This window comes from Micropterus dolomieu, linkage group LG13, assembly GCF_021292245.1.
Source record: "Micropterus dolomieu isolate WLL.071019.BEF.003 ecotype Adirondacks linkage group LG13, ASM2129224v1, whole genome shotgun sequence".
NCBI lineage: Eukaryota > Metazoa > Chordata > Actinopteri > Centrarchiformes > Centrarchidae > Micropterus > Micropterus dolomieu.
In genome coordinates this window covers 28,086,724-28,104,006 of record NC_060162.1, presented here as the reverse complement: position 1 = coordinate 28,104,006, position 17,283 = coordinate 28,086,724, and the positions used below count along the sequence as shown (strand labels likewise).

The 17,283-nt window shown below is 39.3% G+C and overlaps 1 protein-coding gene across 2 annotated transcripts; it reads right to left on the bottom strand.

Annotated features, from left to right (window-relative positions):
* Window positions 1-3,730: 3,730 nt before the first annotated feature.
* LOC123981889 (excitatory amino acid transporter 1-like) lies at window positions 3,731-14,776 on the bottom strand. 2 transcript variants are annotated; one of them, XM_046067116.1, is made up of 10 exons: window positions 14,706-14,776; window positions 11,785-11,927; window positions 11,544-11,681; window positions 9,283-9,487; window positions 9,149-9,191; window positions 7,469-7,749; window positions 7,140-7,373; window positions 5,412-5,606; window positions 5,163-5,297; window positions 3,731-3,941 (listed from the first exon to the last, which is right to left on the bottom strand). In XM_046067116.1, exons 2-10 carry the CDS (start codon window positions 11,921-11,923, stop codon window positions 3,731-3,733), a joined length of 1,581 nt encoding a protein of 526 aa, XP_045923072.1. In that variant the 5' UTR covers window positions 11,924-11,927; window positions 14,706-14,776. The 2 variants fall into 2 exon arrangements, with proteins under 2 accessions (XP_045923072.1, XP_045923073.1); XM_046067117.1 differs by lacking the exon at window positions 14,706-14,776 and adding an exon at window positions 13,177-13,187 and having other exon boundaries at window positions 11,785-11,924.
* Window positions 14,777-17,283: the final 2,507 nt, after the last annotated feature.

The window sequence follows — 17,283 nt, the reverse complement described above, 5'->3', positions numbered from 1 at the left end:
CTCAATTAAAATGTGTGGTTGAATTGTATTGAACGCCGAAGAAAAGTCAACAAATAAAAGTCTAGCATGTGTCCTCTGTCCATCCAAGTGTCCTAATAGCAGATTTAACATTGTGAGTGTAGCATCCTGTACTCCTCTATGAGGTCTATATGCAAACTGCATAGGATCCAATCGATGTTCTGTCCACCTCAAAATCTCAGACCGTACTAATTTCTCAAGGATTTTCATTAAAATGGAAGTCAAAGCGACCGGCCTAAAATCATTTATCATCTTAGGGTCTCTACATTTAGGGACAGGAATGACCACCGCATCCTTCCACAGGATCGGTACATGTTGTGTCTCCAGAGACTTATTATAAATTTCATGAAATACAGGGCTCAATTCTTTTGCACATGACTTTAATAGTCTGCCACAAATGCTATCAGGACCTGGGCTTTTATTTTAGCCTGGTGGCTGGGCTAAATGGTCACCCTGACGGGGGATTTAATGCTCCTAGCACTTTTATTGACTCTCTGGTAGTCTCACTGGCTCACAGTCAAGACGGTGCCTCCTTTCATCCAACCAACTTTGCTAATAGTTGGTGACTCCATAGTGCAAAATATCCACTTTGCAAATGCAGTCACGCTGTTTTCCTGGTGCAACAACCCCCCACATCACTGAAAACTCCCTGGCCTTCTCACTTCACTCCCACTGACCAACATCAATATTATAGTCCACATTCAACGCTGGACCTTATAAACCTGCTGAAAAACACACAAGTCTCAAAAACTGCACAACAAAACAGCCCAAAAATTTAGCAAAATTGCATTATTAGCAGCTGTAAACGAGATTGTAGAGAAGCTTGAACATAGAAGAAAAAAAATAGGTGTCCTGGTCCACTATGTGGCCATGAAAGAACTACTACTCCTATAATAGCATGGTATTTGCCCTAACCCTGCATTTTAAGATATTGTGCGTCCAATCTGGGACTCCTGGAGCCACTTCACATTAATTACGATATCTGTACTTTGTCTTTACTAGTGTATTGGCACACATTTGTCATCAGTTTTAAACAGTCGACTGGTTGTTGTCCTAGACTATTTAAAATATTGTTTGTGTTCAACTGGTCCTGAAAAAACCTGGCCTGGATCCTTGACAAACATCACCATATTTCAAAATTGCCTTTTATCTCAAAGATCCTGGAAAAGAATATCTCTAACTGGCTGCTATTGATTGGAATAGCACTTTTGAAAAATTTCAGCCTGCCTTCCGTCAACATCATTGTGCCGAAACAGCCCTTCTGAAAGTCACCAATGACCTCTTATTTAATCCAGACGCCCGTTTGTGCTTTATTCTGGTGCTGCTGGATTTGAGGGCTGCATTCGATAGTATTGACCACGGCATTCTCCTGGATAGACTGAAGCACTGGGTGGGCATATTGGGAACTGTTCTGAACTTGTTTACTTCATACTTGTCTAATAGAAGTGTTGCATTTCTATTAACAATTTCAAGTCATCACAATTTTATTCTCCACATATATGCTCCCCCTGGGTGAAGTGATTCACAGACATGGTATTTCTTTTCACTGTTACGCTGATGATACACAATTGTACATTTCTGTAAAGCCCACCAACCGATCTCCCTACAGGACTGCCTGGAAGATATAAAAGACTGGATGTCAAATAACTTTCACCAACTAAACTCCAACAAAACAGAAATTATTGTTAATGGTCCCCAACACCTCTCAAAGCTGCCACCTATTGGTCACCTGTCACAACACATCAAGCCTGTTGCTAGAAATCTTGGTGTTTCATTTGAGAGCAATTCTGTTCTGAGCAACACATAACTCAAATAAATTACTAAAATTAGGTCCATTTTAAATGGAGGTGCAGAAATTGTTGTACATGCTTTTATTTCCTCACATCTCTTAATCATAAAACCTTAAAACGTCTACAGACTGTACAAAATTAAGCAACATTGCTTTGTACTGGAACCATGAGGTACGATCACATCACTGCTGTTTTAGCCTCTTTGCATTGGCTTCCTGTTTCTTTTAGGATTGATTTTAAGATTTTATTGATTACTTTTAAGGTTCTCCATGGCTTGGCTTCTGCTTATATATTAGACCTTTTAACTCCTTATGAACCTATGCGTAGTTTGAGATCTTTGGGCAGGGGTCTCTTGTCTCTTCCTCTTCTTGTCAAAGCTTAGAACTAAAGGAGACTGAGCTTTTGCTGTTAGGGCCCCGAGGCTCTGGAACAACCTGCTGGAGGAAATAAGGCTCTCAAACTCAGTGTCTTTTTAAAAATGCGCTTTTATCTGAAGGCATATCCTAAATTTATGTGAGCTGTTGTTATTTGTTCTAGTTTTATTCTTATAGTCAATCTATTATGCTTATACTTGATTTCCATTTTTATTTTTTGTCCTCATGCATTTTATCTTGGTGGTGGGGTTTCATGTCCTTTTTTTTGCCCTGTTTGTCTTTTATGAAGCACTTTGTACTTTTATTTAATAGGGTTATAAAAATATAAGTTATTATTATTATTATTATTATTATTATTATCTTAAGCAAACGTTACTCAAACAGGAGGAACATCTACACGGTGCTTTAGTGAGTATTGGGCCATGGTGTATGTGGGATCGAATCAAATAAACTACAGTGTGTGTGTGTGTGTGTGTGTGTGTGTGTGTGTGTGTGTTCATGGTGATGAAGGAACATGTCACCCACACTCACCACAGAATGATGATCTCTGCCTTTAGGGACCTTTTCTTTGATAAACCAGCATACAAGCAGTCATTTTACTGGACTGTTATGATACTATTTTCAGATATAGAAAGTCAGTAATTAGGAAATACATTTGGTTTATGTAACCAATGAAACAACCTCTGACATTTTAAACAAAAAAGAGACAAGCCGGGAAGGCATTTTCCTGTTTATTTCACTGAAGTTATAATAAACAAAAACTAAGATTGTTTTCACAAAAAGTTGATGAATTTCGGTCAAGACTTGAATATCTGTTTCACACCTTCATCATGAATTCAGAGCCTTTAACATGCAGTAATGATCCAACACATTCACCTGTCTCTTATCTACAGTAAATGAGCAATGTTGGTAGAAAAATCAACACACACAGTCAAAATTTGGATGTGCACACACACATGCATTTGCAATTCTAGATGTGTGAGAAAGTCTCAAACCACTGAAACACAAATATCATAAAATGTCTGTAATAACCTGTAATAACCACAATATTAACAAGCTAATATTGGGACAATATAGATAAGATTTGATTTTGAGTTCAGTTAACCATGTCCTGATGATAAGATGGTAAAACTCTGAATGTATGATTTCTTCACATAACCTCTTCAAATGCAGTCACTTTCCTTATGATACCATCCATAACTGTATGGGACTGTTCATACCCAGCAGCCTACTTTCTTTTCCTGCTTAATGGCCTTAGATGCTCTGTTGTATATTTCAAAACACCATTAAAGTGGTAAACAGACAAAACAGAAACTGCCAACCTATTTGAAACAAATGACAGATTCATATATTATATATATATATAAGTCATCTCCGCAATTTCGGATGAACGAGGAATGTAAGAAATTCACTTTATGACCATAAAGAAATGTTAATAACATGTGAAATAATGACACTATGACAACAATATGTCACAATTAGGTCCCTGCTCACCAAAACAGAACCAGGTGTATGTGTTACCAGATGTTACAGATGATGAGGTTTGAACTACATGTTTGATTCACTGTGAGCACGTTTGTCATTTTCAAAATCACTATCCTGGGAGATGAGCTTGTAAGGTTTCTTCCGCTCCTTCTCCTCCAGCACTGAGTTTCCCATCTCCACATCTTTGCTGCGTAGCTCGTGTCGAGACAGGAACTCCACAATGCCGGCTCCAATCGAATCCCCCAAAACATTGGTTGTGGTACGCAGACGGTCCCTAAACCCCAGCAAAAAAACAAACAAAAAAACAGAGAATGGATGGGAAAATACCTAGGAAAACGCAGGTAATTGCAGCGATATTTGAGTGCAGCAATATTTTTGACTTAAAAAAAAAAATGTATGCAAATGAAATAATTTACCCACTCTGTTTGTGTATCCCTGGAGGTTATGATTCAAGTTTCCAGCATTCTTCTTCAGAAGTGCTTGATGCATTGTGGGATAGCTTTGGAAACCTTTACTCTGGTTTTATGGGGGAAGGGTTATGTGCTGGACTATTTCTATTATATGCAGTGCAATCTGAAATTTGATTTGATTTATTGTTTATTTTAAGAGGGACAATGTACATTGATCACCATTCAAAACAAAAGTAAATGTACCTGAGTTAGCCACAGGACAGTTTTCATCGGCAGTCCCTTTGCCTGATGTTGTTAGGCATCTTAAAATAAAATCTAGGAAGTCACTGCACCTGGCCAAAAAATAGGTTGTTTATAATCAATTACATCAAGGTGCAACTTTTCACAATGAGAGTTGTGTCCATACTTTTTAAAACCTCCTTTATGGGGCTGCTTGGAAGTAAAAAAAATCACAGTTTCAATCAGGCAGATTGATTCTAACACTCGCCTGAAAACTATGGTCGGGGCCAGTCTCGATGGACATGCTAAGTTAGGCTAGATTTCCTAAACTTCCTTCTTAAATTTCCTTTATGAGACACAATAAGTTAGATTCACTGGAGTGTGCCATAACCTTGCTTTATGAAACTCCCCGTAATTTTCTCCATGCAGGCTCTTATTCATTAGACACTATACTTACTGTTCAGTGCAGGGCATGCCTTCATTAAGGAGGGCTTTGACAGACATTCATATTTGGTCCATCCTAGTTAAAGGAGAGAAGTTTTTTTTTCTTATTACCCCAGTTAGCGGAGTAATTTCTGGGAAGGGTATTCTAATTGAAATGATTAATTTGGGAAACCTAATTATGTTTCTATGTTAAAACTCATTGCAAAAAAATATTCAATACAAAAGGGAAGATGTAGAACAAGACTCCAGGGAGAGAGGAGAAGTGTGTCACCAGGTGGTAGTAGATACAGAGCTGCTATTGACCTTTAAGATGACAGAGATGGTTGATGCAGGGATGTGAGCTACACTTACAGCACTTAAACAAGCAACATGTCACACGCACTTGTGTTTTCAGGATGTTCAATGGATGTCAAGCTACTCACAGGAACCAATCAACCGCAATGATGAGAGTGATGTCATCAGTAGGAAGTCCGACAGAGGTCAGTACAATCACCATGGTGACCAGGCCTGCCTGAGGGATGCCAGCAGCTCCAATACTGGCTGCAGTTGCTGTAATACTTGAGTGAAGAGAAACACACAGATGAAACGATGTGTGTTACTTTGGGGATTATTTATTTTTCATTTTTCTTGCTGATAACAGCATTAGCTTTGGCTATATAAGTAGGTTTTACCTGATGGTGATGATCTGACCAAAGTTCATTTCAATGTTGTTGACCTGGGCAATGAAGATGGCCGCCAGTGCCTCATACAGAGCAGTTCCGTCCATGTTGATTGTGGCGCCCACAGGCAGCACGAAACGTGTGATTCGCTTGTCAATTTTGTTGTTCTCCTCCAGACATTTAAAGGTGACAGGGAGGGTAGCTGAGCTGGGAGATACCAGAATGGAAACAGATTTTTTAAAAACTGTTTGAAGGAACAGCCTGACATTTTGGGAAATATGCTTTAGAGGTGGAAATTATGAATCACTTTGCTGGAATCGTTTCGTTCCATTCAAATATTCATAGTCAGTGACTTTTTGCTTGGTTCCCTTTGTCCCTAAGCTAAGTGACTGCATCTCTTTCAAATTCACTTCAGTAGGCCTACATCAGTAAGCTGATGATGTTCTGTATGGTTTGTTTTACTTCTGTCAATTGAGTAGTAAGTCTAGAGGTGGTTAGTATATGTACAAACAAATATTTAACAACAAATAGTTGAAGTGAACTGATTGTGCTGAATCACCATTGTCACCCATTGTATCCTCACTGGTGACTGAGAGCACCGCTGTCATCTCAGCCGTGTACAGTACATTTGGTTTAGTTCAAAATAAAACACATTTCAGTCCCCAGTGAGGAGCTCCACTGCTAAAAGTTACTGATTCAGTCAGTGATTATGATTCAGTCTAGTCAGTTCAGTTTAAAGATGCAGTGTAAGTTTTTTTGTACCTGTACTGAACACCAGCAATATAAATGTTTGCCATCAAACTCACATTCAGATGAGCAAAAAGACATTTTTCTTCACTGTCAGTTGTCTGGCACATGTTTAGCCTATAGCTTAACACAGACTGGAAACTGGAGAACAGGTCTTCCAGGCAACTCCAAAGCTGTCTTTGTTATACTGTATGTATATGTTGCAAGGTTTGCTACAAATCAAAGGTGAGTCATGAGTAGAGGTGTAAAAATTTAAAAAGTAGTCCATCTGAAACAGACACAGATTTGGCTACATCAATACAACCCAAAATCTACATGAAACTTGGAAAAAAATCATTCTGGCTGTCTAAAATGGATCTTTCAAAATAACTCTCTCTCTCAAGCCATTTACAACATTCACACACTGAAGAATCTGCAGGATCATGGTGTGCAACTCTGCCTGAACTTTTTACTTTGTCGGTGGCACCTCAAACCAACACAAAGTGGATCATTCCAACTTTAGCTGGTAATGCTACTTCTGTCACCAAAGAAATGGGTGTGATGTTACAATCGTTGATATGCGGACAACAGGTCATGCTTTCAGAAAGTCTCTCCTCGAAGACATTCACAGTGTTATACACGAAAAGTGACTGGTAGGTGAAGTAATTGTGTGACTAAACAAGAAAACAGAGCTTGTGAAAGAAATTCAAACCCTACTTTCACACCATAGACCCACAATTCTGATGTCAAATAGGTATATAAATTGACATTTAGACAGACAACTTAGTTTGAAGCACACTGACACTTTTAGCAAACAAAACAGGTTTTAAGTAGTTCAAAGGCCTGTTTTTTAGGGCAAGTTGTTTCCAACTGGTCCCAGTCATTGGGCTAAAATCTAGGATAAACAGTCTAACTGCAGGTTTGGTAGCAAAACAAGCAAAGTTCCCAAAATGCTACATTGTTTATTTCAGAAACAATTGTCATTCATTTGTTGATGTGTTGGACACCACTCACCTGGAGGAGGTCCCCAGGGCTGTTACCAGAGCTTGCAAGAGTCCAGCAATGAAGATAAAGGGGTTTTGCCGAGTAATGGCAAAATAAAGAGTGGGAAGAATAATAACAGCGTGGATCAGTAAGCCAATGATAACTGTGATGGTATACATGCCCAGCTGGCCACCCATCTGTGTCAGATCATCCATCTCCACAATCTTTCCAGAAATTAGGAACATGATGCCAATAGGAGCATACCTGAGAGGAGGAGAGAAACAGTGAGAAATTGAAGATAAGTGTGATGATGACATTGGTGCAACAGAAAAAACTTCCCACTCAGGATGAAGTCATACCACATGATGATCGCAACCAGGCGCATGATAGCTTCATTGAGGCTGTCGAAGAAATCCCTCAGGAGCTGGCCCTGCTCCCTCATGCTGCCAATTATTAGACCAAAGCACATGGAGAAGACCACCAGCCCGAGGGCGTTGACCCCGTTCACCTGACCCGCCACTGGGATCACTTCCTCCCGGGTGGTCTCCATGACCTCTTGGGTGCCATTGGTGGAGTTGAAGAGGGTGTCATTCACTGTCACTGTCACATGGACTGTTCGCTTGTCATATTTGGTTTTGAACTGCAGAATGATAGAATTAGAGGATCATGGTTTTACCAGTGGCGTTTGATAGAGCTGAAGCTGATTTATGTCACCCCTCAGAATCAGGAAATAACACTTTGAGTTAAATTATGGTTTAATGTCCTCCTGGCTCATCCTTACTGACGGCCCCTTGACCTTTTCTCTAGAGGCACTGAAAATGTTGCTCTGACAAACACTTTGGTTTATGAAAAGATACAGCATCTTTTCAAAATGAATCACTGGATTGTCATAAATTTAACTTCAGTTATTCATAGTTCCCCAGAGGATGAAGTCCAGTGTTTTTAGTGACCCAATGACCTTTCATTTAGCACTACTCACGGACCAACTTCTTCATTCACTTCATTATGAAATTTGCTATGGATGTTCATGGTCTTCAGAGGATTCATCCTCTGGGGCCAACAAGGCATGAGAATATTGACATATTCGTGCTGGGTTTGTGCTAATTTTCTTCCATACTGAGGTTGGTTCAGTTTGGTTCAGTGCACTTTACGGACCTTTTACTACACTCCTATTTGTTTTATAGAGTCTATGCCTGCTCAAATGGGAAATGATTACAATTTGAATCAGGAAAACTTGCTCTGTTTGTGGATGTTCACTATAAGCTAAACTATCTAATCAAGTTAGCCCAACTCATACAGCTAGAATCATTGTTGTGGTGAAAATGTGATTCCAGTAATGTTAGGGCATCAGATATCAAAGATAACCAGTAAATCATAGAAGCACTGGGCAGGGTCTTGGATAGGACACAAAACTGTGTCTCAACAACACTCAGGAAATCTGCGGTGTATAGACTGTAAAGGGGTAGGTCGGCCCTCAGTGTCTGAGTGCACATGTTTCAGAGGAGGGGAGAGAGAGCGAAAAAAAGGTAGGGGAGGCAGACAAAGAGAGAGTTTTGGAATTAACACAATGGCGTTGTTTAAGTTGAGTTCAGGCTTAAAATGTGAGTTGCCTTAGCTGGACTGGGGCCACTGTTAATTGGGTATAGTGATTCTTGGGCCAAACTTCAGCCCCCCATATTATATAAATATTATACTCTTGGCATTCTCTCTCGCACACCGTCTGGTGGCACTAGATCTGGTTAGAGTTTGACTTGTTCACAAGAAAAGTCAAACTCTAATGGGCAGATTGCTGAGCCCATTCATGCTCTTCAGAGGATAAACTCTACTCAAAATGTCCACTTTGATCAGTAGATATGGCAGGATCTAACAAGGAAAGAGTCATTCAATTTGTTAGAAGGATAGCAACATCAGTATGGTATTAGATCTGTTATTTTGTGGTGTGTAATGGGGGGTGGGGTGCTGTCAAAGTATTTCCTATTTTAAGACATCATGGACACAAAGTACTGCATAGTTTGCAAAGTGTTAATTGTGAAGCTCACCTGCTGTGTACAGGCTTGGACCAAGTTTGGTGGAAACATATTTCTGAAATGTGAAATCACGCAGTGGGTTAAGAGATGACGTCACTGGTTTTAGTCAAACTTTGAGAACAGTATTGTTCTTCTATACAGGCTACCTGATCAGATCCAAGAAGGCATCAGCAGGACTGATTTGCTCTATCATCTGCTGCTTTCCAAACTCCTCTTTTGATCCTTTTCCTGGGTGGATGATGAGGACGACTAAGATACCAATGAAGACTGCGATAAAAGTCGTGGTCATGTAGTATATCACAGCTCTCATGCCCATCTTTCCTGAGGCTTTGGTGTCCAAAGCTGCCATTCCTAATGGACAGAGGGTGGAAATGCTGTTGAAATCTGAGTATTAAGAGGTATAAAAAATGTTTTTGCCCGGTATGTTTATTCTTCATCAGTTGGCAGATTATAAATTGATCATCTAACAGTGTGTTAAGTGGTTCTTAAATACTATCCATTAACATCTTTAAATGAACCAGTTGGTTTGGATTGTGCTTCCAGGCAATGGAAATTGTCACACTTTTAAAAGAAGAGCATCCACACAAGAGTTTTCTGGTTATGACATATAATGAAGAAAAATGTATCCTTTTGTGCGTGTATGGTGTGCTTCCAACTGTTTTAGCACATTATAGCTAATATTTGAGTTTGTAACAGTGATTAGAATTAAAATGGTTTAAAATGGCAACACTGTGCTAATCATGTACAGAGAAAAAGCTTTGTTGTACTTCCAACCACATTAAACTGTGATGCTGTGTTGCACTACAGTGCACAGTGAAGAACTATACTGCATTGTGAAGGGCGAGGAAAGAGTTTTTTGCTCAAACATGGAGTTTACTTCTTCAAACATATTCCCCTAGCCTATCAGAAAAAATATATATATTCACAGAACCCAACTATTTAATACACTGTGTTCGGATCTTCTTTGATTTTTTTGGCATATTACACAGACATTAAAGAGGTAGTGCCCTCACTGCTCGGATACCCAACTTGAATCTATGAGTCACAAATGCTAATTAAGCGCCATCTCACCTCAGTTCTTCATCAGTTACTGTTTATGGATCTAAATGATTGCCAGTGACAACTCTTGTACAGAGGCTGGATGAATAATATTGGGGAGTAGGACAAGTTGTTTTGAGTGTTAGTAATAGTTCTGGAAGTTTGCATAGTCAATAGTAGTAACTGGCAGACAGTTAAGGCTTGAATGGGCAAGAAACTCTCCCCACTGAATTATCCCTACAAAAGATTCTTTGCACAGCCTCAAAAAATGTAAGGACCAAAGTTAATTGATTCCCACGGTGCATTTCAGTAGAAATTCTGTTGCATGTGCAGTGAACAGGACCCAAAGCTTATGTTCTTTAAAATCCCACAACACAATCTACACCTGAAATTAGATCACCACTAATTCTGGGTACATTTTTGAATAATTGAAAAGCTATGGTCTAAAGTTTTGTTTCGATAAAGTGTTACAGCTCTTAATCCCATGTCTGATTGGCTTTTCTCTATGGGAACTGAGGCTCATGGATATTGTAGTATGTAGAGCCCATACCACACTGAGAGAAACAGTGTTCTCCAAAACAAAGATTAAATATGTAAAACTGACGGCCATAACATAAACCTGTAGTATATAATCCATGGAATCCCGGAAAAACATTCAGGATGTCTTTAAAAAATAAACAATGGATAAATACTTGCAGAATCAGCACTTCCTATTTTTTATTGTCCTATTTTCTATTTAAATACACAGTTTAGCTCTCAGAAAGATCAATGAAAGAACTGGTCCACGGATGAAGACAGAAACACGCAGTGGCTGATGGACAAGAAGCTAAGCTGGAAGTAAAGACAGAGAGTTTCAAGGGCAGAGGGAAATTGGAAGTCCACTGCCACAATGCAAACCAAGTCTTCCCTGCAACTGAAACAGTGGGAATCTCTTCATCACCATGCTGGGGGTGAGGCTGGCTTCCTCACTGATTACTGCTTTATAAAGATGGTCATCTTGTGAACCACCTCTACTGAGCTGCCATTGTTTGCCAGCGCGAGTTTGCCCTGTTCAGACTGGTATCAGATATTTTGGATGTGTGAGTTAAACTCAAGCCACATCACAGCAGTTGCTCCTGTCAGACCCATTTATGTTTTTTGACTTCATCCTTCACTTCATCATGCTTTTTGACGTCATCATTCAATTTCTGGTTCATTTAAACAGCAGCAGAGATGCAGCTGAGGAAAGCTCAGAGATCCCATCGTACGTAGCAGACCACTGAAGAGAAACTGAATCATAACTCTGACACAAGCAAAGTGAATGTTGACATGTCCTAAATCCATTGACAGATCAGTTACATGGATGGCGTGATGCGTGAATGTGTTATACCTGTGATTAGACTGGAGACTAGTAAAGGGAGAACAAGCATCTGAAGCATTCTCATTAGTAGCTCTCCAGGGAAAGAGAAGTACTTTACTTCTCGATAGGTCATCTTGTACGGCCGGAGCGTGAAGCCCAGAATAATACCTGCAGAGACAAGTGTATGCATTATATGTATGTATATGTGTCTCCATTGCATTAACAAGACTCTGACTGAAAGAAGTCTGAGAGCTTGCAGAGGCATACATACCTACAATAACTGCCCCAACGGTGAAGAGCACAAAGGCATTCTTCTTGAAGAAAGCCTGGACGTCCTCTTTGGAGATCTCCTCCACTTTCCTCTTTGCCTTCATGGTGCGTATGTGAATGCTCTCCCTTAAACGCTGCATCCTGCTGCAGTAAACTAAAATGAGTCCATTAGTGCAAAAGAACCATGGTAGTCTTATCAGCAAGCTAGCAAATTCATGTCAGGCACAAAAAATTGCAAACCTTGCAATCTAAATTTTGGCTGAAGCTGATTTAGAATGAACCAGGTGTCTTCCAAATGTACAATCTTTTATCAACGGTGTTTCTTTGCGGGGCTGAAAGAGGTGTACCTCAGAGTAGTCATGCTTAGTTGCTTTTCCTCCTGACCACTGTGCATTTCTTTGCAGGAGCCCCCTGCTGTGTCAATGGACTGGCCTCATTTAAATGAATGAGTGGGCGGCGTTCAACTTGTGCCCCTATTTTGGTTGTACTGTTTCTTTAATGCAATTCTTATCCTGGAGGACGTCAGACCTTCTGAGAATTATGGAGGAAAACACTTGCAGATCCAGCAGCTCCTCTACTGGCTATAGCTTCTGTTCAACCAGCCTCTGCAACATAATGTTGTTTCTCCAGGGTTTAAACGTTCAAAGCTTACTGAACAAAATGCAAAGCTTGGTTGTCCAGAAATCATCCAAGAATGGCAAATGTCAAGTATTTATGTGATCATGAGCACCAAAGCCCCCCCAGTAATGACACATTTTGGGGAAAAAAGCTGTTACAGAATAGTAATCATTAACATCACATGTATAATTCAACTTTTTGCGGTGGACAACTGTAATTGTTAACTTTAGCCTAAATCAAGCCATGATATTTTGTTTACAACGGGGCTCCTGTCTTCCACTTCCTACTGTACTTTTAGTTGTAGGACTACTGATGGTCCAGTTTTGATGCAGAGTTTGGAAAGATCCAGTGTAGCAGTGATCTCATGGCCAGAAGATCTGACAGCCACACGGGGGCACCAGTACTTTACTGTTCGTCATTCACCCTCCAGTGGATTGAATGACTTGCTGCTGTCTCCATTAATCAGACAATGCGAAGTGCAGGTTGCGTTATGTCTGGATGGTCTGAATGTGGTTTGTATGCTCAATGGATTTTTATTATTGGCTTTATTCCTGAAAATTTGACTGCTGTAGTGTCTTTGTTTGACACTTTTGGCCATTTCAGGTGATAATACAGACATTAGCTTTAGCCAGCTAACAACATGCTCTGACTGAGAGAGGAGTGTGACAAGCTATATATATATATATATTCTCTTGTTACATACCCCACATATGTAGGGTTTAGGTCAGAGCTGTGTGACTGTTTTGAGGATCTCTGCTCCCCAAAACATAGAAACCTAGACCTAGATTGTGGAAATGATTATGCATCCCTTTTCTCTGGGCCAGATGTTAGTTACTGTCCTAGGAGATGGAACCTCTGACCCAGCTCATTTGCTTTACTAGTACCTCTCTGTCATTCACATTAATTAATAATTAATTAATTAATCAAATGCAACGTTTTGTTGTAACTAAATTATTTTCTCAATCCCTCATCAGGACTACAGATTTTCCATGACAGCAATGAGAAGATAAATTTCAGGCATTTCCTTTGAGGGATTAAGAAAGGACAAAGATTTCTTCCCTTCAGCATTAATTGGGACACCATCCAGGTAAACACGAAGGGTGAATTAGCACTGAAATGAACATAGCTTTGGAGGAAACAGCAGAACTCTAGAAAGTGTTTTTGCTCAGAATAGTGAGGGGGCATACTGTCCCTCAGTCTCTACATTGAATTCACACTGGATCTCTTCATGGCCAGTATGAACAGTAAGGAAAATAACAATCAGTAATTCATTTATGCAGCATACATACTGTATACATACTGTTGTAAACAAAACATGTTTTCTCCTGTAATTTCTGTGGTTTCTAGCCTGGCCAATAGTGTGAGCTTAATTTGCCCACATTTTGAAATATTTGCATCTGAGATAGTCACTTTTGAGTTCAACAATTTTTTAATGTTGTGAGCAAAGTCGGAAATCCATGAAATGCCACTGTGGCATTTCTATCGGCTACTCAATTCATCATCTTCCACTTTTTAAATCTACGTACGAACACAACAGAATTGTAAACACTGAGTCAGTGGTTCTTGACAGTAGAAATATGGAATATATTGTTTATCCATAATCCCTGACTGTTCTTAACTAAAAAATGCTTTTTATAAGTAATATTTATTTCATTATTTATTTATTGAAGAAAATCTGCCATGGTGGCAGGTGACCTAAAATATCTACCTGCTGTAGCAAACATTTAGCACCATGTATGTGGCAGTTGGCAGGTGCTGATTTAATTCCCTGGTTGGCACTAGAAATTTAGCACCATTCACTTGTATTGTGTTGGGGTTGATGGAGATGGTTTCAGAGGCACATATCTCAAAACCAGTACAAATAAAAACAAAACATGTTCTTCATTTACCTTACCTTTTTTGTTTTATGACTTCCTTTAATTAAATCAAATTCAAGGCTGGAGAAGTACACTGCACACTAATTTCTACTGTCCCGTTTTATCCTGTTTTTATTTTCTATTTCACCCTAAATTGTATTTCAATGTCTTTTTTATTTATTTCTCTGTAATGCTTCCATGTTTTAGGCTAAGCGCTTTGAATTGCCTTGTTGTTGAAATGTGCTCTCCAAATAAACTTGCCTTGCCTTTCCTTCTTAGATAAAAATTTCTTTATCCTTTCTATAGGAAGAGTCAACCAAAAGTATTGTGATTAACCTACTTCATAGCTACAGGTCAACGCCACCTACATATCTAATAGCCAATTAAAACAACTTGTGCCCCTATACATTTTAAAGCAGAACAAAAAAAGAAGTTGTTTGTCACATACCTCTTTAAACCGGCGTTTGTTCTTCGGTTCTCCGTGCAGAATGCTTCACTGTTGTAGTTTGACCTGGCAGGCCTGTGAAGCAGCGGCGAGGCAGGGTAAGAAGTGCAGGAGTTTTACTGGAGCTTCTGGGACTCAGAAGAACAGAGTGAGTGGAAGTTGGAGCTCTAACATGAAGCACTCTGAGTGTGTGGGAAAGAGTGCTCTCCTGCACCTGCTGCAATAGAAAAACAAAGGAGGGGAGACATCCAGAAGAGAGACAGAGAGAGGGAGGGAGGGAGACAGAGGACAAAATGGTCCTCCCATAATAACACTGTTAGCCCTGTGACACAGTTTCAGACGAAGCCTAGATGTATGAAAAACTTTGTTGAGAGTAGTTGTGAAAAGCATTTGCTTGGGGAATGATTCATCTAAAATCAGATATCTTCCTCCACTCATCCTCACTTCTTTTCTTTTCCTCATCTCCTCCCTCTTCCTTTCCTCTGTGTTTTCATCATTTTTTGCTTGTTTTAATGGAGTCTGTACACTGTAGAGACACATAAGGAATTGTTTCTGGCATAAAACAATAACCAGATTTAACTGATACACATCATCCCACTCGGGAAGTGTTATAGTTTGAGGTAATTACGCGGAGTAAATGACACACCACAATTAGCTGAAAAAAGTAGAGCTGCTGTAATAAGTGACCTCACTGTATGGAAAAATATTCCCTGGTGAACTTTAACATAATTAGTGAAGAATACCCCTCAAATCAGGTCACGTAGCCTTTTACAAACACTATTCCCTAGTGAGTGTCACACTAATGAGTGCAACATGTCTGTAGATGTTTGTTGTGATCCAAACAATTTACTTGTATCAGGACTGAAGTGATATTTAAAATAGCTTAATTATATTTGTAGACCAAATTTAGCTTTCTGTCAGTTTAAACCAAAAAATGGCTTGAAGAAGCTGTCTGTTAATTTGAAGAATTATTGATCAAAATTAAAATCTTATCTCATATTTCATGTCCACAGTGTATTCTATTTCAAGATTGGAAGATGTATTTGGATCTCTTACTTTTGTACCAGTAACTACCATAATGTAAAATAGATTGGCATCCAACAGTGTACTTAAAGCTGCACTTATGAATACTTTATTTTGGACAATGGTCAAATCACTCCACACCCCACAGAGGTCTATCACCCAACTCTTCAGGTCCCGTCAGCCCTGTGGAGCCTTTTAATGTCTTTTAGCTCATTGTTTTGGTTTTCTGACTCACAGCACGTGGCTGTACACTTCCTGCTCAGCAGCAAACAGCAGACAGACACAGTTAGCGCCCAGCTGATGGACACAGTGGCTAATTTAATGGCTTAGGAGCCCGAGTGAACAATGGACTTAAATTTAGTTTTTAAACAGTTTACATTGAATGCACAGACGGAGAGTGTTTTCAACAATTCAAAGATCAACATTCAAAAGAACATAAAAAATAAAAGTAATACAACATAAATGCATAAATAATTTACATTTCTAAAGGTCTTACACTAGCATAAAGTCAACTAAATATTGTAAGATCAGATTGCCTTTATACTATTATTTTCACATTTTGTAGTGCTATAAAATTTAATTCATTGCAAAAAGGACAATAGAATTGGCATGGCTTTTGACCCTTTTGCTTTATGAATATGATATTTCCCAAGTAAAATAAATAAGTGAGTTATATTATCTTGTTGTTCTCGGAACAAAACATGGAAAGTAGTAAAACACAGCATCAAACATTTGGTTCTTTTTTGGATTTTGGTTTTACAGGAATTTGGAAATCTTCATATTTGTAACCCACAGAAAACAATCCACAAATGTGTACTATGATGCGCAAATATTTCACTATCTACAAATATGTATTTTTACATTTGTGATGTGTAAAATCACATGGGTCATGTTACATTTGTAAACATTTGTCAATTCAATTCAATTCAATTACATTTTATTTATAACAACAGTTATCTCAGAGCGCTTTTCATAAAAGAGCAGGTCTAGACCGTACTCTATGCTGCTATTTACAGAAGCCCAACAATTCCCACCAAGAGCAGCACTAGGCGACAGAGGCAACCACACATGTGAACCTTGGCTCAGGGTGTGCGGTCATCTGCCTCGACCGGTTGGGGGTGAAGGAGAGAGAGAGCGAGAGAGAGAGCGCAAGAGAGAGGAACACAGAGAGAGAGGACACTTCTGTAAGCAGCCTAGTCGGGATGGGGTCTAAGAGGCAGGTTGATGGTTTAGATGAAGAAATTATTGAAGTTAGTTGGTAAAGATTGAGGGAAGCAAAACAGTCTAAACATATATCTGGTTCTACAGCTGTTTCTAAGGTTCCTGAGTTAAGAGATAAGTCGGTGCCAGTTGAGGGCAGGTCTTGGTGAATTTTGTTTCTAATAGCTAGAATTTTATCATTAAAGAAGCTCATGAAATCGTAACTACTGAGAGCTATGGGAATACTTGGCTCAATAGAGCTGTGACTCTCTGTCAGCCTGGCTACAGTGCTGAAAAGAAACCTGGGGTTGTTCCTATTTTCCTCTATTAATGACGAGTAGTACGCTGCTCTAGCATT

Bases quoted from the DNA above. Each gene is read 5' to 3' on its own strand.
- LOC123981889 (XM_046067116.1), bottom strand. From the start codon at position 11,923: ATGCAGCGTTTAAGGGAGAGCATTCACATACGCACCATGAAGGCAAAG. The intron at 11,682-11,784 runs GTATGTATGCCT...TTGTCTCTGCAG, and splicing joins CGTTGGGGCAGTTATTGTAG to GTATTATTCTGGGCTTCACG. The intron at 7,750-9,148 runs GTGAGCTTCACA...ATCATTCTGCAG, and splicing joins TCCAAGCCTGTACACAGCAG to TTCAAAACCAAATATGACAA.